Raw genomic sequence first — 27,889 nt, 5'->3', positions numbered from 1 at the left:
CCATCAGCACTTGCTGCCGTAAAGTGTAAATGTGGTCAGCCAGAGAGGGGTGTTCCCACTGCACACTGTGGTCTCGTGTGCAGACCTGGAAATACAAATATTTAGACACATTGTATTAGTAAGCCATACCTTTTGAAAGTGAAATAGAGAGTGGTCACTTACTGTTGAGGTCATGCAAGGAAAACTTGTATTTAGTGTACAGTAAATGCTTGAATAAAAAACAGTTTCTGTCTGTGTTTCTCTGCTGCTTGTGTTTGTTGTGGCTGCAGAACTGAGCGCCTGCAAGACATGCTGTATTTCAAAAATGCAACTCTGTGCTGCACCGTTTAATATGTAAGAACAAAAAAAAAGTAAAGCCTACTGACATGGTAACTGTGACCTTCCAGTGTCTGGGTCGGGCAAGCTGCAGGCGTGCATTCTTCGAGGCGCAATGATGACTGAAAAATATTGGAAGTTTTACTACTGCAAGCCTAATATAGACTGAGTACAAAGTTACATTGCTATCTGTTGCCTCTCCTTTCTGTCTTGGAGAAGGAACCATCTGTTTATCTGCATACTGCTCACACAAGTGCATGGCCGGAATAAATAAACTTTAAAACTGATTCACTGAGCATGCAGAGTGTACTGAAGTTTAGCAGCTTACAGCATTAAGGTCCGACTTCAGCACGACAAGCATGCTGGGACTTCCAACATCTGTATCCTGCAAAGGAAATTTAAACAGCACCTGTGTCACACCATGGCATAACAAGAGTTAGAACACACTGCAAACAGTAAGTAAGAAACTATTTGCAGGAAGCAATACAGATAATCCCTATGGGTGGCCCACGGCTAAAGGTTCGGAAACCTGACGAAGCCTTGGCCCCCACACACTTTTGCAGCAGCAGAATCACATTTTCTTTAGTTCAAACGCTTACGTGGTTACAAAGGTTATGAAAGTGAGTAAAAGAGATGACAGCAATGACTTAATGAGGCCTAAGCAATCAGTGATAGCTGTAAAAGTATTCTTTCATAACTTTGTAGCAGAGGAAAACAATGCTTACACTGCAGGATGCACACAGAAAAACCATACTACTACTGCTTTTAATTCATTGCTTTGCTACAGGCTGTTACTGACAAATAGTGTTCTTGAACATACAGATACCTCTGATTCAGCTAAGAGTCCAAACAAATACCATGTGTTCTAGCTGCTTATTTAAAATAACTTTGTTTCATTTAAATGTCTCATAGTATGTGCGTTAGTATTACTTAATGTTACTTCTAATATAGACTGCTAAGTAATATTGTCTCAAACAATGCTTTTTCTTTGAGCCTGTGAGGCAATTCCCCCAAATAAATATTGTCCTTCAAGCCCCACATGCAAAAATGCAACTCTTAGATAACAAAAACCTAGGAACGACACTGCCATGTAGAGGACAATGTGGACAGTCTGAAAAGCTGTAAGCGACAGCCCATTATTGTGCTAAGCACTGTAGAGGCCATTCTGCAAGTACGTCAATCCGTAAGCGTATGTTAAAAGTGACTTCATTCATCTGATCGACTAGAGTGCAGTTTAAATCTTCATTAGCAGCAGGTGCGACGTCTTGTACTGCATTAGGTGCAGAAGTATCAGGGCTGGTCTCCGTGTCTGGCTGCAAAACCTAGATGAATGCAACAGAACAGAGTTACAAAGCAACTTTTTCGTCACTAACTGCTTCCTGAAGTTGATTGCACGATGCGCTCAATTTTTTATGGACGTGATGTGTGTACACTGCTCAAGTTGCACATGCATTAGGAACAAAGCAACTTATTGCATCCATTTAGCACTCAAATAATGGAGGTGATCCACAGCACGTATCCCATTGTTAAGAGAATTAAATAATAATTCGAGAACATGCAGCAGTGGACAGTGATATGCTGCGTAATCTACAGGTACAAATGTCTTTTCTAATATCTAGTTAGTACCATGCATACATTAAGCTAATAATTAATATCATCGAACAATCCAATTATGCACTCGAGAGAATGTTTCTCAACAATAGGTGATTAGGTACAATGATATCTTGTCATGACTCATACAAAAAGCAGAATGTGCAGAGGTTGAAATTCACGTTATTACATTAGAGTTGAAACATATTTTATGCATAGGTATTAAGCATTAACCACCTGTTCTGCATGATGAACTCAAGCAAGAGATAACATCTGTTACATAAATCATGTTCAGTTGGGCTGATACTTGATTAAAGTTATGAAATTTCACCTTTGCAAAGCTAGCAGACAAAGCCTCAAAAGAGATTAACAAAAAACCATTGCGACAAGGATTGGAGAAAGTCTAGATTACCAGTTTTGACAAAGCCTGCATCAATTGTGGCACTGACACCGATGTTTTCATAGCAGCTGAACACAGTTCATGCAGCATTCAAAACTCGGGATCTCAGCAATATTTTTTAAAATGTACAAACGACCATATAAGGCAGGGATCTCGAGTCTTTTGGCTTTGTGAAATACAGTGGCACGATTTTATTGCATATTGAAAAATCCACAGTATTTTTATGCAAAACTTCACAACGAATTTTTGCGATATCGCACTCCGTCTGTCTGTGTGCATGTTATGAGTAATTGATCCGGGGCGTGAACGATGGGGTTACAGAGCATCAAAAGCAGTCAAGGGATAAAACACTGACAAAACGGCGAACTTTCTGCTCGTTTGCACTTTATTTATTGCACCCTACTTATTTCCACAGCGCTTGTGCGTTGTTAACATTTGCGCATTTTCGACCTTTTCGTGCTAAGCAATGAAAACACATAAAACGTACAACTCGCTTAACTAGCGGCTTTTTTTTTTGCATTTGCACGAACAAGATACCATGACATGCGCGAAACGAACCTCACCTTCCTTTTTTGGTCGGCACGTAGTCCCTTCTTGCGATACGTCTCCTGGCGGTCTTGACCTGAGCGAAAGTTGTCGCGCACAATTATTCTCCAGTACAACAGTCACCTGATTAAAAATTCCCGTGTTTGAAGAAACCACGCTTTCACACACGGCCACATACGCACGTAATGCTTACCTTCCGTTCGTAGCCCAGCTTAAGCATAGGCACGGAGTTCATGGCTGTCCGTTGTCCGCCAACAAAGTGTTCCGAGCAGACACGAGAGGCGGCCCATGGCATAAAATCCTTTCTGTTGACGCTAGCCAGCCAAAGACGTTGCTCGTCTTCATCCGACGGAAAGCGATGCAGTTGGAACAAGTTGCAGCCGCACTGACTCCGCGGCTGTTGATGCTGCGCACATGGCTCTGCGGCTATTTCTTTCCGCTTGCGGTAGTTGTTGGTGCAGCCAACAACAGCGCAGTGGTATCCTGATGACCTCGGCTCACAATTCATGTTCACAGTCAGCATCAAAACACGTAAAAGCTGTTTTCTCGCGCAAAAAACAGCAGGACACGCACGGCACTCAACGCGTATCTCGCCGCTCGCGCATGCCAGGAGGAGAGGAGGAGGAGAAGCGGCGCCGCGTTCGCGCTGGTTCGAGGCTATTTTCCTCCTCGCGCCGAAAACGGTCTATAAAGGATATGACGGCCAGTCTACTGTAAAGTGCTCTCGCAGCCTCCCGGTTTTCGTCATGGCGCTCGAGCTTTTCTCAGCTTTCCTGCTTGCCTTCAGCACTTCAGCTGCTCTGGGCGACGAAATATCGGTCAGTGTATAGATATAAAGTAGAGCGTAAAATTTAGTGACTCTTAGGCGCTCGTTCTTTATTTTCTGTTGGCATGATCGCATTCGCTACCGGTGTAATAGAACGAGCGGAACAAGTGCGCTGATTCTTGTTGGCGGGCTATCTGCGCTAACTGTGCGTCAGTATTTGTCTATTTTGTAGCGCGAACGCACTAATCCGTAGATTCAGAGCCTATTAAGATTGTTTCTGGCCGACTGTATGACCGAGAAGCGCGAGCGCTCCGTCCCGCTGCACTGACCCCTCATCTTCTTCTACGCAGCACAAATGCGGGCTTTTGCACTGGTTCGAATGTAGCGAACATTCTCTGTCGACCTAATTTTTTTTTTTCTGTCGATGGGCATGAAGAATTCCGAAGGAATGAAGAGGAAGGAGGGGCGTGTTTGGGAACAGGCGCTTGCCGTGGAAAGACATGTTCTAAATCTACAATTCAGTGCAGAAAACAAGCACGCAAAGAGAGAGTAGACAAGACAGAGTGGTATGAGCATTTGCTGCTTACGCTCTACTGCACCATTTGAACGCACCATATGGTAGCATAAAATTTCACATATGATGTCAACAGAAAATTAAAAAAAACGAAATGAGGAGAACGAGCCGCCGCGGTGGCTCACTGGTTGTGGCGCTCGGCTGCCGACCCGAAAGAAGGGGTTCAATCCCGCCGCGGCGGTCGAATTTCGATAGAGGCGGAATTCTAGAGGCCCGTGTAGTGTTCGACGTCAGTGCACGTGAAAGAACCCCAGTTTTTTCCGGAGACCTTCACTACGGCGTCCCTCATAGCCTAAGTTACTTTGGGACGTTAAACGCCCATAAAACCATAAAACCGAAATGAACAGAAGAATAACATGGCATTTTCAACTTTATCTGCGTTTTCTCTCCGTGCTTGCCTGCAGCACACCAAATGTTCAATTTAGAACTTTGGTTCAGAGGTTTGTTTGGCTTCCAAAGCAAGAGTCTGGTTTAGCAGCTCGACCCAAGGAACTAGGACAGAGTGGAAAATCAACTCTATTTGACAACAAGCTGGCATAATTTAAAGGAGAGGAGATATGGAACTTAGTGTTTTTAGTGTTTTCGCTGCGTTCGTTGCGTATGGCTGCAGTGGCCCTCAAACAGGAATATGCATTGAATAATTTCATATCATGCAACTAGTACGCCGAAATTTTGGTTGTGATTTCTGCGATTTCTGGTCTCGTTCAGAAACACTGGCTGATTAGCAGCCTTATGTTTACCCTAATGCCAGCCACAAGTTGGCGGGCCAAAGGCATGCTAATGAAACCTACTTTTAAGATGTCATGTTCGTCCCATTCGTAACACATCCTGGTAGACAACAAATTTAGGTACTGCGTTGTTTAAATTCAAATAAAAAACTGAATGTTTCATGCTGTGCCTTTTTACCATTTATGGTGATAATATTCCTTATAGTTACTGATGGTTCCAAATTAGTTGTCGCATGCTGTACGCTTTCTCTTGTAAAGGTTGCCTGGACCTCGTCAAGCTGCGTGAGCAGCTTTTACCCAGGAAACCATGTAAAAATGTCTGGTGAATTAATTGAATTTAATTGAATAAAGCAAAGCTCCCAGTCTGTACCTGTAGTTTGTAACCGCTGAGTAGCGCCCTCATGAAGTTAAATATAAATGATGATTACGCAACTGGTAATGTGAGAAATTAGCGCTAGCAGGCATACGATGATTCCGACATTCGCTGTTAATGGTACACTGAAGCTTCCTGCAGGCTCTCTTGGTTCTGTCATGTATGTTTAGGATCTTGGTGAGCAGTTTAATAGCAGGTCAAGGCTCCGGGATTGTTGAAACTCAGAGTGCCGGCTGCTGCTCCTGCTATCATAGCGCATACAATTCTTGCCGCACACCGTTCTGTTGCTCAAATATTCCTCACACAATAATGCAGGCAGCTTCCCAACTGGCCAGTGAGTCAGCGACGTACGTATTTCACATCCAGTGAAACATATTATCAATTAAAACGCGATTTCCAAATTCCGAACGATCGACAGAAAGAAATTTGGAGAGATATAGTGCGAGACTGGAGCTTTTGTGTTATTTTTCTCACATCCAGGATGTCACTCGCTAGTCACCTCTTTTAGCGCATGTCATTCCTTTCGCTCTTTAAATTCCAAGTCCGTAAATCCCAGATCTTTCCTCACACGTCTCTGGGGCCCGAAGTTGGCGCGATTACGATCGCTGCTTCAACAATTACAGATCGTGCGAAGGTCGAAGCCGAACAAATTTCCACGTTTATCACTATACCGAGTATCTGCAACCAAATTTTGAACTTCACCGGCGAAAACCTACGTTTTCGTCTTTGAATTTTCTTAGTTAGGTGCTTTCATTGGCTAATCATGCGTGTGCGACGCATGTTACTTCGATCGTGAACGCGAAGCGACGAGAGCTATTCCCTTTTTAGAGACGACGTCGTCGGGCTTGTATCCATATGACGTCACCAGGGCAATTTAATAAAACGATCGCTGCCAGCAGGAGGTGTTCAGTAGGTCGATTTTGATTGTTTTTAATGTACCGTGCTTTGTGGCATTCAAGCTTTAGAAATAAAAGAACAAGCTTGTACACTGTTTACTGAATTACAGCAGTGAAGCATGCCTTTCAATCAACTTAGTGTGTTCGTGTACAGGGCATTGCAATACTCCATTATCTTTGAAACTTTTCTGCATCCCCTCTTGATTATTTAATGGTGTTCACGCCTATTCAATGTTTGGATATTTTTATTCTTTCAAATTCTTTTACCCTATTATTTTCTGCTGTCTTCTCCGTGTCCCCTTTTCTCCCTAAATCACTCGACAACGTAGATTAGCGCTTCACCGCTGCTCCAGAACAAACTAGCTTCTCTGTGTTTAATGAAAAAGCTTCTCTCTCATTCTTTCGCACAAACCTGCCGCGGCTCCTTTAAGAGCAAAATCTGTAATTCTCTTCATTACAGCAAACAAAAGAAATAGGTTTAGGAGCTGGGAAGAATTCTGGTAGTGCTAGGATGACGATAGTGCTAGGATGGTAGTGCTAGGATTTGGCGCTATTGGGGTGCAGACTGTGGTGCTGAGGGCCTTACGGTTAACCTAAGTAGATTAGGGATGCTTTTTAAAAAAGTGATGCACGCGGTGTGTTCAACAACCGCGTTCTTCAGTAACAGTAGAGAAATATACAAAAAACCTCTGGAAATATATGCTTGCCTTCCACTTTGATCCTCTTAATTGTGAAGCCCATCACTAGTTGCGATGTTTTGCGCACGACGACCCAGCAAGAGATGGTCGGGAAAAGCTGAGTTTTATTTCACAAATGAACTCTACTTGTCATCGTTCAGCTTTTCTCTAAAGATCACTTCGCAAAGAAAAAAGTGCAGTACACCCGGCAAGTAAACTCAATCCCACGTCTCGTTCGCAAGTCAAATAGATCGCTTTTGTCATTCGTGCCCCTCTCTATATAGCGAGAGAGAGAGAGAGAGAGAGAGAAATAGAGAGAGAGAGAGGGTTAATCTCCTCTGAAAGAAAACAGGAATTGGCCTGAGCTGTATTTCACCTACCTTGTACTCTGCGTTGGCTTAAAAAAGAAGGGTAAAAAAGGTTTGTGACAGGCGACTGCATGAATAAAATACAGGTTCGAGCATGCCTAATCGTGTCACAGCTGCTCCTAATTACAGCCGCAGGAAATGGCGAGCTCGACACCCACCCTTCGCGAGTGTGTGCAGCTGCTCGGACTATCATCCACCGCATTATCATGCTACGAATACGACAGAGAGGGAGTAAAACAAGCCCATAATTCACGGTATCTGCCACACAGGTGTAGGGGAAGTGTCTGACATCACTGACATCTGCTCAGTTGAGCCGGCATAGATTGTCTCCAACATCGTCCCTATGAGTGAATGATTGTTACGTAAAAGACAAACAAGGGAAGTTGCGGACCGGCAGTCGATATTTTCGACGGGCGCTTTAATGCGGTTAGTTCTGGAAGAAAGAAAACAACCGAGTTGCCCCAGAAAAATATTGAAAGAGAAGTTGAAAAAAAAAAACTCGCAAAACAGATCCAGACAGTTTGCATACACTGTTCGGCTGCTTGGCTTGGGCAGGGCATATAATGGTTTGGTTTATGGGGTTTAACGTCCCAAAGCGACTAAGGCTATGAGAGACGCCGTAGTGAAGGGCTCCGGAAATTTCGACCACCTGGGGTTCTTTAACGTGCACTGACATCGCACAGTACACGGGGCTCTAGAATTTCTCCTCCAAAGAAATTCTAGCCGCCGCGGCCGGGATCGAACCCGCGTCTTTTGGGTCAGCAGCCGAGCACCATAACCGCTGAGCCACCGCGGCGGCAGGGCATATAATGCGAAGGCAAGGATATAATGCGAAGGCAAGGTAACGGCTGGTTCTCAAGGGTAACGGAATGGATTCCAAGAGAAGGCAAGCGTAGCAGAGGACGGCAGAAAGTTAGGTGGGCGGATGAGATTAAGAAGTTTGCGGGGATACGGTGGCCGCAACCGGCAAAGGACAGGGTTAATTGGAGAGGCATGGGAGAGGCCTTTGCCCTGCAATGGGCGCATTCAGGCTGATGATGATGATGATGTTCGGCTGCTTTTACTTGTTTCCGGTTGCCGTAACGCAACTGCGCTTGCGTGAACGGAAATCCGCCTGGCTTTTAGAACTGCGCCTTGAGGTGCTTGTGTGATAATTATCGTAAACCAGTTCTTGTGGCCGGAAATTTTCTACTAAGAGAAACTTTTGTGCGCGATATTTTTATGAGAACAAATTGGGGACCAGCCCTTATGGAGATCTTGAGAGAGCGGAAGCCCGCACCTAAGTCTCTCCCGTCATACATTCATATATAACATATATAAACATTCCTTCATCTCTCAATTCGATGAAACTTCCATTTTGATTAACTGGATCGTCCTACCGAATAGCACTGATCGATCAGCAATCACACCACTCTGCTCTTTCTTAAAGAATAGTACGGCATTATCACGTGCAAGAAATGCTGCTGTTGCTACTCCTAGTACCTTAGTTACTATTGCTAATACTAGCAGTGCAACTACTAGTACCATTGCTCCTAATTAAACTACTGCTGCTATTACTAGTGTCACGTTTTACTACTCCTGCTACTGTTACATCTAATCCTAACGCAACTACTATTGGTTTGGTTCGGTTTATTGAGGTTTAACGTCCCAAAGTGAATCGGGCTATGAGAGAGACCGTAGTGAAGGTCCTCGGAAGTTCCGACCACCTGGGGTTCACTACTACTGTTCCTACTACTACTAATTATGATACAGCTAATTATACTACTCTAACTGCTGCAATCATAAACATTTTTATTGTCGCCAATAAGTCCACTACACTACGAACAGGCAGGCTAAACCTCTAGTTGGCTTGCCAGAACTTACAGTCAGGCCGGAATGAAACGCGAACAGAGCATGTCATCAAAACAAAATAGTTTACCTGCCTACTTTCAGCTGAATTGTACAACTAGCCTGATACATGTGTCTGGGTAAAGGGCCTACTGAAATGCTTAATCGAAAATAGGTTGTAAAGGAATATCTCGATGCAAAGCAGAAATGTATGACATATGTGTGTTCGCGTTTCATTCCGGCCTGACTGTACCTTATGTCATTTAATACACATGGTGTGGAAATACGCGCCGGGATCCATGAGCATACGGGCAAAAGAATAAATGTACAAGAAATGGGCAAGAACGCAATAAACATTTTTGATTTGTGGTGTTGATCAATGTAAGATTAAAACCCTAATTTATTTATCGCTTAGAGGCAATTGATTAGAAAGAAAAAGAAAAATCATATGCCGCCGATGGGATCAGAATTCACGACCTCGTAATTTCGCTCCCGGTGCTCTATGAACTGAACAAGTAAAGTAAATTTCAAAACAAAATTGGGGTAATTAGTTCGGAAGTCGAGCCATGGGCCTTCGGTTGCGAGTGACAAACCTTACCCCGAGGCCATGGTAGCACGTTTGTTCGACTCACTAAAAGAGCGAAGTAGTGTGTTTTGTTGTGTATCACGTGGTCTAGTATGCCTACCGATGTACGCTAGTTAGTGCCTGCAATTAAAAGAAACAGTAATTAAGAAAGTAGGAAATAACGATGAACGATCTCGTTTCATACACTTAAGACGGAGCTGAAGTCTCCTGCTAATTTTCTTTCCATTGCAGATCTCGCTGCGCTCTCATCTATGTACCGGACGCTTACTAGACTAGCGCCGGGTGTGCCTTCTTGCCAGGCTACTGCGTATGTGCAGTAGGCGCCCGACCGGTCCGGTATATTTGCATGCCAGTACGCCTTCGCTTTGTTAAAAGCATCGCTTTCTCTGAAAAAGAGCAGGCATAGCTAAAATTTTCTATGAGCCGGTTGCACAGCATAGTGAAGAAAGGTGGCATGCGCGGCTGTACAAAGCTGCGTCGGTCTACTCTGACTGCACCGCATACCCGTGAGTAGACAAGGGTTTGATTAATATTTAGGGGTACGTTACGATGTAACAATATCGGCAAAGAAGTCTTACAGAATCTGCATGTGCAAAAATATTGATTTAGCTTGGATCAGTAAAATGAGCTCATTGCCTGAACTGCCGGAATGTATCAAGGCAGGAGGATTCTGCATCCGTCTTTATTAATGTCAGGCGAATTGGCGCGGAAGCGCTACAAGAACTTTTTTCCTTCCCGAGGACACGCCTACCGTGGAAATTCGGTTCCAATAGCACGTAAGTAAGAAGCTAACAGTCAATAGCACCATGATTTTTCCAAACTTTTGCGAGAAATGCGAGACATGAGGAAAGAAGCGAAAACAGAAAAAAAATACCGAGGGCTCTTAAGGCTACTTACGTGCTTTCAATGCGAACGCATTGGTACTTTTTAGATTTTATTTTCATTTTATTATTTATTTTCAATTTTTTTTCTCTTCTTTCCTAGTGACACACCTACTTACTCGCATAACGTCCTAAGACAACGCACATATTCTACGTTCACCTTTTTTCGTCAAGAAACATCGCGGTTTTGTGGCCTATGAGTTGCGTGCTCGCCTGGCAGTCTAAAATTCATGCGTTCAATTCCCCGCACCTTCACAAGTCTTTGATACCACTGTGACGTCATCTCGGAATTTGGGGACCACTGCTGCTGGTCAACGCCGACGTCGGGTTTCTTTGCGACAAGCCATAAAATGCTTTCGCATAAATAACCTGTGTGTTCTCTAAATTTCCCTTTTACAGGAAGAGAACACTAAGCTTTTGGTGGAAGCGGTAAAAGTGCAGAATTCCGTCGTAGCCTACTTCACCTCGACCCATGATCCCAGACTCAAATGCCTGACCGCTTGGGTGCCAGTATACGAGCCTGAGAATCACTTCGCTGTCTACCGTTATCACTACCAAGGCCATAATGGAGAACCTGGGTTCGTAAACAACATCTCACGTGCTTTATATACAGCCGAAGGGATTAGCACTGCAGCTTTCGTTGCGTAAAAAAATATATTCTCTTATGCTTTCCATCGTGTCACATGCGAAGTGTAATAACAGTCACACACCTATTTCGCGCCGGTGACAACTTCACGTTGGCGCGCTATACTTAGGCGCAAGGACTTTAGGCATAAAGAATAGCTAACTTTCGCGGTGATGGGGACTATACAGGAAGAAAATCGGAACTAGTTGGCGGCTGCTTCTTCGACAAAATTTGCATGTTTTGTAAGGGGTTGGAGGGGTTGAAGTTTTGTACTCAGCGGTTGACGGGGGGGAAAAGAGGAAGACAGTAGGCTTCAGTTGTATTCCAGTTTCGATGCCAAGGAACAATCGTCGCCACATCATAGCTCTTATTGTCACCCGAGGATAAATTTGAGATCAGGTGCACACCAGAACGTGGCCGATATACAATCGGATCGTCTAAGGCATACAAGCAACATGACTTCGATAGTTAATGTAAGAGAGTGCGAATGACACATTGGATTGGGCAGACCTGAAGGCATGTGCTCGCCAAATAACTTCACTGCTTAGGTGTCTGTTATATCAAGACCCCTTATGGGGGAGATGATTTTACTCGAGGAGCGCTAAGGGCGAGGCCAGCGCTCTGAGGAGGAAGGAACGCTCCTGGAAGATTGTTGAAGGAAGAAGCAAACTTTTTTGTGTATATTATTACAGATATCAGAGAGCGCCGAGGCAAGTCTGAACAGTAGAGAAGGACATGTACAGGGCCCACACATCACACACCACACGGGTCCGCCCCGCGCCTTTTATATGGGCGGCCAAATCTCATCAGTCCGCAGGAGTCCTTAAGTTGGCAGGCCAGCTACCTCAGGCACAGCACGTGATGTAAAATTCCATCGCCTGCTCTGATAGGCAGTTCACATTGACGCACGTTGGAGGTGGCACCTGAAGTGATGAATGCGGCGACGCCAACTGGCGTTCCCTCCGTTGTATGGAGAACGGCTCGACCGGCGCATGACGTCTCATACTGCCCCGCAGGAACGGTCACAACAGAGACAAATATGTTGAACACAGCTACCTGCTTTTCTAAGCACTGCCTTAATATGGTTCTTCCCACTTTGTGTGTGTTGACGTGTGGGCAGAAACCCTATCCGATATCTTGTCATTATTTTGTCCTGCTTCTTTTGCTCCATAGGGCTGACGTAGATTACTGCGTTAACATGACTGCGACGGAGTCCTTTACGTTCGGTTTCAGCCCTTGCGAAGGTAAGCATTTATGCGTTCCGCCTCAAACCCTATTTGTTTTGTACTCCTCCGCTAGGCTCATTCTGATTCTCAGCCGGTCCGGAGTGCTTGTGACTCTCTCTGTTACACGAGCCTTGTTGCGTGTACAAGCTACGAGCCGAAAATATTTTCGGTCTTATTTTATTTTTGTCTGATATGCTGTATAAAGCGCTTACCAAAAAGGGAAAAAATTCTCAGGACAATTAAGATTCCAATGAGAAATTTGAGTGAAGTTCTGTAGGCTCAGTTTGCCTTGCTGGATCGTCGGTACGTCTCACGATGATATTAGTTGGATAATAGTAATAGATGATGAAGAAACGATGTTAGCAAAGCTTTAAAAGGTGCTAGTTTGTCGTACATCTTAGCACAGGAGTGTGCGAACTGCATTACACGAGGGACGACACAGGACAAGTGCTATCGCCGTCCTGTGTCGTCCCACGTGTAATATAGTTTGCGCACCCGTACGCTAAGAAGACAACGATGTGCAATGTGCAGCGCGAGAGTGTGTTACATTTTCACACGAGGCGTGATCGGCTGCTGGGATAGAATAGTGCTCTCGTGCAGTGACGAGCGAAGCTGATGTGTTAGCGGTGCTGCGGGTTTGAAGCACAGCCGCGGCAACGTTTATTGTTATTTATTCATTCTTCGGCTATTCTACAGGGACGGCGGCGACACGTTTGAATTCACGAACGGGTGATTAAGAACTGCGCTCTAAAATTCTAGCGTCAATCGTAGTGGACTATCGCAGAGGTTGCCGAATTGCAATGCAATGCGTTAATACGTACCCACCTGTGTGTAACACAAATGCAAGTGTTTCATTGTTATTCCTTCAAGAACGTAAGCCGAACCTCAATGCGGGAACCTCAGTGATAGACGGGTGGGCACATATTTGCGGATTTTGTTCGACAGCGCGTTTGTGGGCAACGACCCGAGCGCGCGCTTCCAACCGCATATAACGGGCCCTGGCCTTCCGCCTTCATGCAGCGTCCGCCAGACGTTTTCAGGCATTTAATGGCCTCTTATGACCGTCTGTCACGTTGGTAAACACGAAGGTTGCACGAAGCGTGGGTGGCGTACAGGGGATGATTGCGTGTTCGGGGGTGAGCGCAAGACTCATCCGAAGCCGACGACTGCAGCGCAATGTGCGTGCGCTCATTTCGTCGTTGCCAGTGCACCGGAACTGGGGCGCAGCTGCTACTAACAACGGACCATAGAACTTTAGTCGAACGCACTTCGAAAAGCTCTCACCATAAACTTGGTAGCGGACAAACGTGCAAAGCTTACGCATCTATTCTTAACAGTGTACAGAGCGTACGTTTCGCAGGACGTGTGGAATAACTCGTAAACTGAGCACTACGTGTTTCTTTGTGCCTTTCAGAGGGCCCCATTTCTTTTGCGGCCCAGGCGTACTACTTCAACGGAAAGAACTGCTTTATTGGTCGATTCCCTCTTCTAGGCAGCGACTGTAAGTCACATTAATAATTATAAGCTGTCAAACTCGTGCTGCACGTGCATATGTTATAGTGCTAAGTAGTTGGCGACCCAAGTTCGTTGATAGAACTTTTGACTTAGCTTCTGCGGCATGTCCACAGTTATTGCCGTTGTCTTCCGTGAAGCTACCCGAAAATTTTTTCGGGCGATCAATGAGATTGACAGGGACCGAGAGCAAAACTTTATTAAGCGAATACAGGGGACTCAATGCGATTGGTGCTGAGATAAATTACTTGAAATTTGAGCTCGGATTTTCTCCGCTTTACCGCTAAATGTACTTTGGATCGCCGGGACATGAATACGCGGGTGCGAAAAATGCTACTTTTACCACGCAATAAAACTTTTTTTAACAAACGACTTATGGAAAAATTGCCCGTGAGGACTTAGCACCAGAGGAAGGGCATTTTTAAGGCGAAAGCCTTTAATGTCTCGTACTGTCGTGACCAAGACATGCTAGCAAATGTGTCCGCAAATCGGATGCATGCCTTATATGAGCATATGAAAATCAATAGCCAATCGATACTTAATCGGGTGCAATCGAAAGACATCAGAAAATGATATAAAGTGATTTCATGATTATATTATTGCACTTATTGATTAATTGGTAGTTAGTAGTAGTTAAGAAGTGGCATATGGGACTGTGTACTGCGCCTGCCCCTTAACTAACGCTAATTAATCAATGTACTAGTTAAGGTCACGTTAACTATCACTAACCATACATTACCTAGTATCACGAAATGTGCTATTCATGCTTAACTATCATTAACCATCACTAATGATTAGACGTTTCTAGGCGTTTCATGGAGAGTTCCATCACTTCAAAGTTCAGTGACAGGACATGATGGATGGCATTAGAACAATGGTAAAGACTAATTCGCTTAATTAACCTTTCTAGTCAGACCAGATAAATAAATAAAACCGAGTAGGAAATTGGTCGAGTTGGGGAATCGAACCAGGGTCTCAAGAGCGCGAGACGAGCACGCTAACCACTCCGCCATGCCAGCCTGATGGTTTGAAATGAACAAAGGCGCGTCTAGCTAATACGGCGTCTTCGTTCACTCCCATCTTCCTCCCTTCCCTTACTGCGAGGTTCAGGTGTCCACCGAGATATGCGAGACACATTTGCTTTCCTCAAAAAACAATTTACCGTCGAGCAAGGCGTAGAGTCGAGCGGGCGATGGCGTTCTGTGGACTCCCTGGCAGCGTTGCAAGGCGCTCTCACGTCCCACACTCAGAGGCGAAGCTTAACATCTTAACCACACATCAGTGACACAAGCAGCAACACTGCGCTTAAGGCTTTCGCCTCACCGCACTTTAGATCAGCAAAGTGCCCCCCTGAATTTTTGTTTGGTTTAGTTTGGTTTATTAGGGTCTAACGTCCCGAAGGGACTCAGGCTATGAGGGACGCCGTAGTGAAGGGCTCCGGAAATGCCGACCACCTGGAGTTCTGTAACGTGCACTCTGTCGCCTGCGAACTGCCGCATCTGTGATTCTCCTGAAACAATTGAACATTGCGTCATAAATTGCAAGGACGCAATTAATTTCTGGGACGTCTTGTAACGGCCCTCGATAAAGCGAATCTATTTGTCTTCCCAAACCTTAGGATATCTTGCCGGAGTGCGATATGTTGGTGAACATCTTCATGTGTTTTTCTCGAATGGACTACACATCTTATGGAAAACTAGAAAGATGCAACGGCCCTGTGAATCAGTCGTGTCGTTGAAATATTGCTTTCAAATGATTGTTCACCTGAGAGAACTGTGTGAACAGACAGATTTTGCAGTGGCATTCCTTTTTGTAGGCGTTCTCAGCCGTACCTCCCGTCTAGTGCTGTGCTCTTCTGCCTTGTTTTAGATGTCGTTTGTGCCGCTTGTTGAAAGCTTTGTAAATGGTGCATGTAAAAACTAGTCAGTGATTCGATTCCCACCGTGGGTACGAAATTTGTCTGTTTATTCAGCTGTTGCTCTTTTCGCATGAATGCTTGCATCCAAATGGGCCGAACTTCAGACGAACAGTTGCGCATAAGGGATGACTCGCGTCAGACTCGCGATTCGTGTCAAGCTTTATTTGACAGCTTTTCCTGCGCCTCCGCTGTGTGTACGTTTTCGAGGCATAAATAAAGAAAGAATTTGAATTTGAATATAATTTGAGAGACTAACGGTTCCAGTCTTACTTTTTATTTAAGAGAGGGAATATTGGTTGTTGCTACGCAGTTCCTCCCCAAAAGAACGAACTTTTCGTCCATAAAAGACGATAAATCTCTGTGTACGTACGTAGCTCGTGCTGCATTCTTAAATCAAGCCGTAGCACTACGGGCGGAATTTGGTCTTTTAACCGGGGACCTGAAGACGTTGAAGGTAAACGTCACTACAGCTTCCCAGTCAAAACGGATCCACAAAGCCTGTGCGTGATTACACGGATGTTAGGGCGTGTTGGCCTACATAAAGGCGGGTTTGGTGCGAAATAAAATTCAGTTGTAAGTTGGCGCTGGTCCTGTCGTGTTTGTCTCTTTTGTCCACGTCTTTTGCGCCATTTTCCTGTTGAATCATGAACCAACTAGCCCAAACTAGAGTTCTTCTTGACCACAAAGCGACTGCGCTTGCAGTGATATATAGGTGCCCGCCACATCTCGAACTCTAACGGCTTACGTGAACTGTTGCGCTTTACGTAAAGTAAGTTTGCGTGGATGAGGTGGCCGCAGCTGGGACAGGGTCCGGCTAATTAAAGAGATCTAAGAGACGCATTTAGCCTGAATCGGGCATAGCGAGGCTGATGATAACGAGGCTTTAGTGACGGCGTGGGAAATATGCGAGAGTAAACTTCTATGCACGTTCGCGAACCCACGCCGTCGGCAGCGTGCTCGAGACCTTCTCCGGGCTTGCATCCAGGACCATAGAGAGAGCGCGAGAAGATGCGATGAAGATGCGCTGTGCCTGAGCGCCTGCGCTCATTCACAGGCTACTGAGAAGAAAGTGGTTCATGATCTTTGTCAGACATGACATTTTTGGAGGCGTCATACGCTATCCTCCGACTACAGCAGCAGGATTAGTCATTGAATCAGCTACCATATGCGCTCGTTGGCGACAAGTACGCCTGTGCATCTTCATCATCTGGCCGAAGCGATATCGCCTGTGTGGGATTGAACACATAAAACACTTTGTGCGGTGTAAAAAAGAAATTACACGAAAGACGTCGATGTCTTGGGGAAAGTTTTACATTCGGGAGACGGGTAGGAGCATTAATCCGAGGTTGAAGGAACACCTTTAGAGATGCCAAGAAGTCACGCACCCTAAAATTGAGTTGCATGTTGGCGCAAGAATGACTGCGACCCTGCATTACTAACAGTCTTGCCTGTAGCACCTGGCACGCATGCTCTCAAGCATGCGTACCAGGTGCTACAGGGAAGATTGTTAGTAATTTTAAAAAATAGGCTTTTTTAGGGAAAAATATGGCTGTTGCGGCATAGCATTACCATTGTTAGCGGGCACCAAAAAGCCGATGAATTATCTTGAGTAATAAGCTAGTTTACTTGTATCTAAAAATCAACTTTTTAGCTATCACAGCAGGGCAACCGGTTGCAATTTGAGATTTGTAGCCCGTAGTTAGTAATAGGCATATAGATTTATTGAAAATGCGATCATCTTCGGCGCTCTGGCTCGACAAAATTTCGCTACATCGGGCCAAAATACATGCGCTTTCGAAAAGCATACAGCAAAGCCACCTTTCCAGTGTGCGGTACTAGTCAGAAAAGTCAAATTTTTACAAGCCTCAGCGTTAAGGGTAATCACGTTTTTTTTAGTTTCAGAAACTTACTACTATTACTAATGACCGGCTACAAATCTTTAAATGTAACTAGGAGCCTACCTCTAGCAATTATAAAGTTAATTATTATAAATTAGTCAACCAGCTCAGAACCTAAAGTGACTCACTTCTAATAATATGCCCGAAAAGTCATATTTTTACCTCAGAAAACCTATTTTTCAGAATTACTTAAAGGTTTCCCTGAAACGCCTGGTTTACCTTTTGTAAGGGAATACTAGAGACGTCCTTATTAAAGCCTAGAATCGAGCGTCAGTGAGTCAATTATGATCACGGAAAGCGAGGTAGAAATCATTGGACCCGCACAGTACGGCCGGCTTGCGCCGCTGACCGTTTTTTTTTTATTTTCTTCTTTTCGCATCATTTCCCTTCTTCCTCTTTTGCTTGCTTCTGATACGTTTGATGAGTGTGCGTCATTATGCAGCAATGGGTGTAATACACAGCTAGAAATTAGCTAATCTTTAAATGCGTTTTCACTTTCTCTTTTGTCCTTGTGGTAGCCACGAAGCAACGAGCAGAAACACGAATGTTCAACAAACTCAACCCCATAGCGCCGTTGATATCTGGCCTTCATTCTACACTAGGCGAATATTCACCGTTTATCTTGAGCGCAGATGGCACGCTGCAGCTATAACAGTCATGCTTTATTTATTGGCGCCATATAAATACATGAAGCGAAAGGCCAGCAGTAAAAGCTGACACAATCGACAGCTTGATAAAGCCGCAGGCCACCTTATACACTCGATAGCATCAAGGAAGCAAAGAAATGATATGTCTCTGAATTGATATAAAACAGGAGAAGAAATAACTAAAACACATTAGCAATTTATTTCTCATGAAATAATTAGTATGGACATAAGCAGAAGTGCGTTGAAATGACGTTAGGAAGAGCTAGACAAGCAGTTTCACTTACAGGCAGGAATAACAAAACCTACAAATGCGTTGACAATGAGTCAAGGAAAAGTAACAAATAAATGAAGCGCATTTGTTGCTTCAAACAAAATACCCATCAAAACTAAACACATACAAGTGGTGGAATCAGGATGAAAACGCGTAGAAAAGCACAAATGCTAAGAGAAGTGGCCTAGTAGGTATGAAAATTCAGGCGGAGTCTTTTAAACGTCATCTTTGCAAGTTGTATATTTTAATGATTTAATCGTTTAACTAACCGGATGAATTTATTCTGGAGTGTTTGTAGGCCGTAAGCTGTTTTAAACGGTCATTTAGGCAACCTTTTTACATATATCCTCAAGCCAAACATCGTGGGGTAATCACTTCCTGAATCAATTCGGTGCAGTGCGATTGTGCACTGGAAATGATGCAGCTGGGAGCCCGTAAAGTGGAGCGAAGATACCGCTCACGCTTGGAGTGTTGTGAACTGCTTGGGTCTTAATATCTGGCGCTCGAACTGTAAGTGCCGGTCCTGATGTCCTATTAAGAACATTTCGCGACTTCCTGTCGCACTGTGGAAGCGACATGAAAGGCGATAGCTGGCACGCCTTCCACTCCTCATGAAATTCCCTTCACAGAAGTTGGGGTCAGTGAAGCGCCCCCCCCCCCCCCCCCGCCAAGTCTCTCCTAAATTAGCCAAAAACGGCTGCCCGCACTTCCAGAATTTTTGTAGCAACTTCATTAATAACTAAATGAGTCGGGCGTTATTTGCGAACGCTAGTTTCTTGACGACAGATCCTCTCCTCAGTTCTCTCTAGGAAGTAAGAATGACAAATTTAGCACCAGGACCTGCTCTCATCAATTGTTTATTTAATTCTTTTTTTCGTCGCGCCGACAATTAGTTAGGCAGATGTTCATCAAATTGTCCCTTTCTTTTTCCTGTAGATTGCCTCCTATGGGTGAAAAGAGAGTACAAGGATTCTGTGCCTGAAGAATGTGTGGCTGAGTTCGATAAGCTGTGCGGCCCGGAGAGGTATGCCCTCTATGACAAAGACCAATGCTCTTAACTGTGCTTTTAATGATTCTGCTGTTCTGCTGACAGCTAAAATTAATTTTTTCTCATTCGTGCCGATAATAAAACTTCTAAAAGTCATGGCTTGTTTCATTCGCCCTGCTTACATCTTTCTACTTGGAGGTGACCCTGAATGGACACATACAGCAGTGCAGTTTCCTTTTACTTGTCTGAGTACGACTGTGATTATTGGTTGTAGATAGTTCCCACTGCTCTAGCTGTCCTTGCTACGTTTTTTTCCGACATTATGCATCGAGGTCGGATTTCCGTTTAACAATACAAATACGCTGAATTCAGTTTTAAATATCTTGTTTTTATAAAAAACACGCGAGTATTCTTGAAATGCGGCCCACAGCTTGCTGCCTCGTGAGTCTTAGTTACACTCGCTCAAAGGAGAAAATGTCCAGCTATGTATCGTATGCGGGGCTGCGACGTCCGTGAGAACGAGCAGGCGGAAGGCTGTGCGTATGCGTATGTGTGTGTGCGAGCTATGTGTTGCGCCACTCTGTTCGAATTGGCGCTAGACGCACGGGTAGCACCGGAGGAAAGACGCTGGCTGCGGTAAAGCGCCGCTTTTGAAAGGTACACGTGGTTTTCCAACGCTAACCATCAACGGGGCCAGCCTGTTGGCGAAGTGAAAGAATTGTGCTTAATGGCCATGGCTATAGAAGAACTTGACAGGCGCTCGTTTCCGCCTTCAGGACCGCCGACGGCGAAAGAGCCGCTCAGCGCCGAGGACCCCGAGGTGAAGGGAATGTTTGCGGTTTATGGGGGTTTAACGTGGCAGAGCGACTCAGGCTTTGAGGGACGCCTCAGTGGAGGACTCCTGGTAATTTCGACCACCTGGGGTTCTTTAACGTGCACTGACATCGGACAACTCCGGCCTCAAGCACTTCGCCTACATCGAAATGCGGCCGCCGTGGCCGGAATGGAACCCGCGTCTTTCGGGTACGCAGCCAAGCGCCGTAACGACTGAGCCACCGCGGTGGCCAATAAGATCAGGCTTCTAGAAGATGCAGTATAACCATGGAGGCAACAGTACAGGACGGACACGGGTACCGTGTCGACAGACAGAACTCTGATCGAGAAGTTGTACCGGAGTTGCACACGGATGTAAGAAAATTTGTAACCAGAATTGTTTGTTGTATTCGAGCTGAATTCAGACAGCAAAAGAAAAGAGCTGTTGCAACTGTTTGGACGCTAGGGGTGCGTTAAATACCTCAGTTGTGCATTTTCATGCATTTTTTCCTGACTTGTGCGCCTCTGCAGACCGGGACTCCCCAGTCACTGCCAAATTTCGTCTGCTAGTTTACCACGGTTCACTCTCATCACCAGGTGATGCTGGTTACTTGCCGGCAGAAGGATAATAAGGGCTGGTTGGCGCATTTTGAAGGAAAAGAAGTAAAAACGCTTCCTGAAGGCACACAGGATTCATTTTGTGTCATTTTGTGCTCTCCTCTCAACCCAGAGCGGCTGCCCAACGACATCATGACAACCAAGGTTTTAAAAATAAATTCCAATTTGAGTTCGTCGAACGTATCAACAAGCGTTCTTGGCGGTCGTGGAACCGAATGCCCCGCGCTCTCGGCCGTGCTCATTTTAAAGCTAATCGCGAAATTTCAAGTTAAAGCGTGGAAAGTTACCAGAATATCCTGGAACAATGTAGAATCGGCTCCGCTTGGATGCGATGAACGAAGATAAAACTTGGGCGCGTATTGCATCACAAAAAAAGCGATAAAGCGGCGTGCCGGCAGCTTTGAAGAATGAAAAACCAATCACTACGAAAATTCGCGGCAATAGTTTTCTTTGGCTAACAGCCAAACTGTTGCTTCTTTGAATTCGGCTGAGGATGTGGAGAAGACGGGTTAGACATGGTGGGTCCACTGAGTTTGAGGATTACCGCAACTGAATCCATCATCTAAGCATCATGAGTGATTTGAAGATCATCTGAATTTCCGGACCTATGAATGGGGGAAAGAGCACTAATTTGTTCCTGCGGCTGAGACAATACAGACAAGGACTGTCGGGTCATTAACGAAGGCATGGGTATCAATTGTGAGATCGCTGCAATTTGCGTGGCCTGCGTAATCTGCGCTGCCAGAGCGTTAGATATGCACTCTGTGACGGTGGATACTATCTTGTCAATCATTTTAGCCATAGAGGTTGCCACAGCAGCCACTACAGCCTGAGACATAGATGAATACATTGACATTCCTGAACGGGCTGACACAGCTGCACAGCCGTGTGCTTTCTGATTTCTGTTATTGCTTCGCGCCGCCAACAGTGTTGGCGGTCGATAAGTTTAAGAATTTGTGACTCATAAGCCTGAAAAGGACAATCCGAAGAATTTGCAGCGCGAGCACTACTACAAAGTCAACACTTGTCTTTTTATCCTAAGGATGAGTTTAATGGATGATCATTCCCGCATTTCCAACACCGCAAGGTGGACTTGCCAGCATCAGCACTATATGGAGATAGCTCCAGCAATTGCTGCACTACAGTGGATTAGACGGAAGCGGATCTACGTGGAAGATTAAAGGCCATGCTTTTATTTTTGGCTGGCAGGCATTACTCGAAAGTGTGGCAATAACGGATTCCTTGGCACCCATACATTGTTTACATCCCGGCACAGCAATATGCAGCAAGAACACCTGCCCCTGAGTGAAGGTCGTGGTTATCAACCGGAGACAAGGAAGAGTCTACACAATGAACCAGCCCTTTTATGGAGGACAGGTGAGAAGGAGTGAAGCTGCTTGCCGGGAGAGACCCAAAATGACGGGCAGTTTAAGAGATTCTTCACGCAGGAGAGCTCTGGTGAACGGGACAGGTTCCTACCGGGTCCAAACTGCCTTACCTCAGTAACTGACCTATAGAGGGAAGTGGCTGCCTGAACAGCAGCTCAACAGCCCTTAGGTTGCTCATTTTGATGGCCCCACCATCCTTTGGCACCAGCGCCACAGGAATGCTCCGGACGCCTGAGGCTTCAGCTTCCACAGGCATTTCATGAGGCGATAAGGGAGCTGACAGGGGAAGCTCCCCTGGCCCGAGGACTGCGTAGTCATTACGTCGGATTTACGAACACCGCGTGCGTTAGCAGCACAAGGCAAAACGCGGAGGAGGAAAACCAAAACAGGACCAGCCACCGGATACTTAACCTTTCCGCCCCAGGATAAAGCTTGCCTCGTGGCGTGTACTTTATGCACTGATGATGATGATGACGATGTCCTCAGGCTAAATGGCACTATGCACTCATAGAATCCCGGCAGACGTCTTTTGTCTCTTCTTCAGTGTCATTGCTTCTATGACAAAGAGCAATGCTCTTAACTGTGCTCGGAATGTTTCTGTGGTTGCGCTGACAACTAAGATTGATTTCTTCGGATTTATGAGTATAATAAAAATCCTAAATGTCATGGCTCCTTTCATCCACCCTGCTAATTTCTTCTCCACTGGGAGGGGACCCTGTACGGGCACTTATACTAGTTCAGTTTTTTCTACTTGTGTGAGTACGTACGACTATAATTCTCATTGGTAGATAGATCCCCCTTCACCGGCTGTCCTTCATCCTGTCATTTCATTTTACTTTTTTCTTAACTGTCACTCTATCTATAGCTAGAGGATGGACTTTTTGATAAAAGCTGAAAAAGAAAACCGCTAACTGTACGCTGAGTCCAGTTTTAAATACTCAGCTGTAACAGAAAAGGGGAAGTACTTTCGACATGAGGCCCACAGCAGTTTTTATTTTTTATTTATTCATTAATTACTTCCTACTGCCTATTGGAAGCCAAAGAATGAAGGAATACATTGGTCTTGAAGCCTTGCCGAGTTGAATCTGACAGCGGCAAGGAAACACAAAACATGCGATTGACAAAGAGCAGTGAGGGAATGCGCAGAATCAACAAAAAGAAAAAGGATGTATACACAGAAAGGCCGACGGCAAAGCAAAAAGTGTTGTAAAGTAATGCTTGATGCATCATAGATAAGATGATGCGGCCGTTACAAAAGATTCAACAAGAAGGCATGTCTGCAAATTCATAAGGTAAGGCGTTCCACACGGCTGTGGTTTTAGGAAAGGAAAGACTACCTGAAAAGAAAAAATACAATGGTACAAAGGCAGACCTTCACACCCTGAGCTTGGCCCATGATGGCCTCAGTTGCCTATGTGCCATAATACCCAACAAACAAAGCAGACCGGGAGAACGCCTCCAGCATCACAAAGGCAAGGTATACGGAAGCTGAAGCGGTGATAGATAGTGTAGTAGTACGCCTAACTGCAGAACGAGATTAATACTAAATGAGAGTTTGGGGGCCCCCACAAGCGTGAAGTGTTCGGTGCGCCAGCCTTCTTTTGTTTGGTATATACATAGAGGCCCTATGCTTCAACATAATACAGAATGACGGTATTCAAGGTTCAAAGTCACAAGCGACAGAAATTAAGCTGCTGGCTTATGCGGACGACGTAGACGTTTTCGCGGTTGATTATGAGAGCATAAGAAAGGCCATTGATTGTGTTCGGCAGTTTAGTGAATCAACAGGAAGTCGAGTAAACTGGGAAAAATGTGTTGGCTTCTGGCTTGGCGAATGACCAACGACTCCTGCTAACTTTGCGAATGTGCCCTGAGTGACGATCTCAGTGAAGTACTTAGGTGTCCCATTGGAATGTTATCGAGATAGTGAACCACATTGGAAAAGGCAGCCGGAAGGCACCAGTGGAAAAGCTGACACGTGGAAAGGGGCTAGGTTAACTACTTTTGCCAGAGCTACAGTGTGCAACTTATTCCTCGTCAGTAAGCTGTGGTACGTGGTGCAGGTACTGCACTGTTCACGAGTTAACGTGCAGAAACTGCATCGCATTTTTGCACTCTTTGTCTGGGCCTCGAGCTGAGAACGATGCAGCGGGATAATTTTATTTAGAAGTGTAAAATACGGATGACTAGGGTTGGACCATCTGTTTTTGCGCCATATCTATAGCAGGTTTTTATTCTTTCGAGATGCGAGTAACCAGTTTTTGCGTGCAGTCTGTCAAGTAAGGCTGGGCAATGCATTACCGTAATGGATTGTTGGAATGCATAACATTCAAGGTCGAATTTTCGGCTACACCAAAGAAGTGGTTATGAGTGTTAGATATTTAGCTGCTCGTTTTTCGCAGCAGTAGCTCTCTACTGTAAAAAAGAAAACACTATATCGGGATTTACGTGATGTTCTGCCTGAACCATTGTACAGGGCCACATACCGTGGAGGTCAGGGCGGGGATGTATTGAAGAGGGTGAAGAAAATGCAGGCACCAGCGGCAGCCAAAAGATTCTTTTTTAAGTTACACACTGAAACGCTGGCCGTGAAAACATTTACGGTGTAAAAGCGAATGTTTCTCCGTTGGAGTTCAGAGTGTCTGATTTGCAAGAAGCCGGAGACAATCGATCATATATTCTTGCACTGCTGAGAAGGTATCCACTTCTGAGAAGTCTTGGAAAGAACGCTTAAGAAAGACCTACCTCTAGACACGTACGGAATACGGTATCTCCCTCTACAAAACGAAGAGGGCGTAACTTATGATGCAGTACAGCTGTTGAACCTCCACGCTGTTTGGATACCACTGAGAACCGGATGCGAGGCCTGCCAAAATTTACTTCCGTCAGAGTGTGCACTGGTTTCTCGAAATTCGAAAAACCGCTGTTCACGTTCCTGAAAGGCTCTCAACGGTAAAGTCTTTGGTGTCCTTAAAGGACATTTAACATGACGAAGCCAGCCGCGGTTGATTGAGAGTGAGAGTTCCACCTGAAATTGGTACAATTTAAATTTCCGTTTGAGTCTGTGTACTGTGTCGAAGCCCGGCAATAAAAGAAAAAAAAAGCCTGGCCAGCTCAGTCGGTATACGATGCGACTCTTAATCTCAGATTCGTGGGTTCGAGCCCCACGGTGAGCGTGCCACTTTTTTTTCTGCCGCTCAAGGAAAGGGACACACAAATGCCAGTTTTATAGCCCCCTTTTCATCGCCCGGTTAGCTAAGACGGTAGGGAATGAGACTCTTAATATCAGGATCGTGGGTTCGAGCCCCACGTTGCACGTGCAGGTCTTATTTTTTCTGTCGCGCAAGAAAACGAACGACCAAATGGGACTTTTTATTGCGCCCTTCTGTCGCCCGGCTATCTCAGTCGGTAGAGCATGAGACTCTTAATCTCTGGGTCGTGGTTTCGAGCCCCACGTTGGGCGTGCGCGTCTTCTTCTTTTCTGTCGCGCAAGAAAACGAACGACCAAATGGGACTTTTTATTGCGCCCTTCTGTCGCCCAGCTATCTCAGTCGGTAGAGCATGAGACTCTTAATCTCTGGGTCGTGGTTTCGAGCCCCACGTTGGGCGTGCACGTCTTCTTCTTTTCTGTCGCGCTAGAAAACGAACGCACAACTATGACTATTTATTGCGCCCTTCCGCCGCCCGGCTAGCTCAGTCGGTAGAGAATGACACTCTTAATCTCAGGGTCGTGGGTTCGAGCCCCACGTTGGGCGTGCACGTCTTCTTTTCTGTCGCGCTAGAAAACGAACGCACAAGTATGACTATTTATTGCGCCCTTCCGTCGCCCGGCTAGCTCAGTCGGTAGAGCATGAGACTCTTAATTTCTGGGTCGTGGTTTCGAGCCCCACGTTGGGCGTGCACGTCTTCTTCTTTTCTGTCGCGCTAGAAAACGAACGCACAACTATGACTATTTATTGCGCCCTTCCGTCGCCCGGCTAGCTCAGTCGGTAGAGCATGAGACTCTTAATCTCTGGGTCGTGGTTTCGAGCCCCACGTTGGGCGTGCACGTCTTCTTCTTTTCTGTCGCGCTAGAAAACGAACGCACAACTATGACTATTTATTGCGCCCTTCCGTCGCCCGGCTAGCTCAGTCGGTAGAGCATGAGACTCTTAATTTCTGGGTCGTGGTTTCGAGCCCCACGTTGGGCGTGCACGTCTTCTTCTTTTATGTCGCGCTAGAAAACGAACGCACAACTATGACTATTTATTGCGCCCTTCCGCCGCCCGGCTAGCTCAGTCGGTGGAGCATGAGACTCTTAATCTCAGGGTCATGGGTTCGAGCCCCACGTTGGGCGCGCACGTCTTCTTCTTTTCTGTCGCGCTAGAAAACGAACGCACAACTATGACTTTTTATTGCGCCCTTCCGCCGCCCGGCTAGCTCAGTCGGTAGAGCATGACACTCTTAATCTGAGGGTCGTGGGTTCGAGCCCCACGTTGGACGTGCAGGTCTTCTTTTTTCTGTCGCGCAAGAAAACGAACGACCAAATGGGACTTTTTATTGCGCTCTTCCGTCGCCCGGATAGGTAAGTCGGTATAGCATGAGACTCGTAGTCTCAGGGTCATGAGTTCGAGCATCACGCTGGGCGTGCAGGTGTCATTCGTTTCTGTCGCACAATAAAACTAACGCACAAATGTGACTTTTTATTCTGCCCTTCCGTCGCCCGGAGGACAACTTTTTGGTGGATGCTGATGACGTAGCCGTCTTTTGTGCGAACATAGAGAGTGTTAGCGTGGCAGTCGAAGCCGTGAAAGATTTCAGCACGACCACAGGAAGTCCGATGAATTCGGGAAAGTGTCTAGAATTTTAGCACGGAGAGTGGCCATCGGCGGCTTGCACGTTTGCCAAAGTGGCTTGGGTCACAACACCGGTTAAGTACTTGGGTGTGCCTCTAGAATACTACGAAGACAGGGAGCTATTTTGGCGCAACCAAGCCGAAGAAATACAGGTACGTGAGAAGTCTGACTAGAGGAGCGGGGTGCCGCTGTGTATCTTTGACGTGCAACAGTGTGCAATCTGTTTTTCTTTGCCAAGTTGTGGTATGCAATGCAAACGCTTCTCTGTTCCAGGTTAATCATTCAGAGGATGCATCAGGTATTTGCCCTTTTCGTTTGGGAGTCGAATTGGGAAAGGCGTTGACGGGATAACTTGTTTCGGCGTGTCAAAGACGGGGGTCTTGGGCTAGCACACTTATTCCCCGACAGCTCGTAAACAGATTCATTTTCTTCCGCAACGTCACTGATCCATATCTGCGCACTGTTTGCCAAGTAAGGCTCGTGCGGTCGTTGCCAAATTTTGTTGTTGCCACAAAAAGTATGCCAGGGCGCCTCTTTGGTTTTTTACGAGAGACCGTAAACAGTGTCAGAATTTTGAAAACTCGTTTTTCGATTAAATATTTGTGTTCAGTCAATAAGAAAAA

General features: G+C 45.6%; 1 protein-coding gene and 1 non-coding gene across 2 annotated transcripts; both read left to right on the top strand.

Annotated features, from left to right (window-relative positions):
- Positions 1-3,582: 3,582 nt before the first annotated feature.
- On the top strand, positions 3,583-19,739 carry LOC149362038 (uncharacterized). The gene is made up of 5 exons (XM_089569642.1): positions 3,583-3,669; positions 10,927-11,105; positions 12,326-12,396; positions 13,793-13,879; positions 19,561-19,739. Exons 1-5 carry the CDS (start codon positions 3,598-3,600, stop codon positions 19,680-19,682), a joined length of 531 nt encoding a protein of 176 aa, XP_089425768.1. The 5' UTR covers positions 3,583-3,597; the 3' UTR covers positions 19,683-19,739.
- Positions 19,740-26,694: 6,955 nt separating this feature from the next.
- TRNAK-CUU (transfer RNA lysine (anticodon CUU)) lies at positions 26,695-26,767 on the top strand. Its single transcript has one exon. It is a non-coding gene; the product is annotated as a tRNA-Lys (tRNA).
- Positions 26,768-27,889: the final 1,122 nt, after the last annotated feature.

This window comes from Amblyomma mixtum, chromosome 2 (assembly GCF_055824585.1).
Source record: "Amblyomma mixtum isolate Tamu chromosome 2, ASM5582458v1, whole genome shotgun sequence".
NCBI lineage: Eukaryota > Metazoa > Arthropoda > Arachnida > Ixodida > Ixodidae > Amblyomma > Amblyomma mixtum.
This window is presented reverse-complemented; position numbering and strand designations above follow the sequence as displayed.

What these genes read in the sequence shown, in the direction of transcription:
- LOC149362038 (XM_089569642.1), top strand. Translation starts at nt 3,598, where the DNA reads ATGGCGCTCGAGCTTTTCTCAGCTTTCCTGCTTGCCTTCAGCACTTCA. An exon ending in CGGTTTCAGCCCTTGCGAAG is followed by an intron (nt 12,397 to 13,792) that starts GTAAGCATTTAT and finishes TGTGCCTTTCAG; the next exon opens with AGGGCCCCATTTCTTTTGCG. An exon ending in CCCTCTTCTAGGCAGCGACT is followed by an intron (nt 13,880 to 19,560) that starts GTAAGTCACATT and finishes TTTTTCCTGTAG; the next exon opens with ATTGCCTCCTATGGGTGAAA.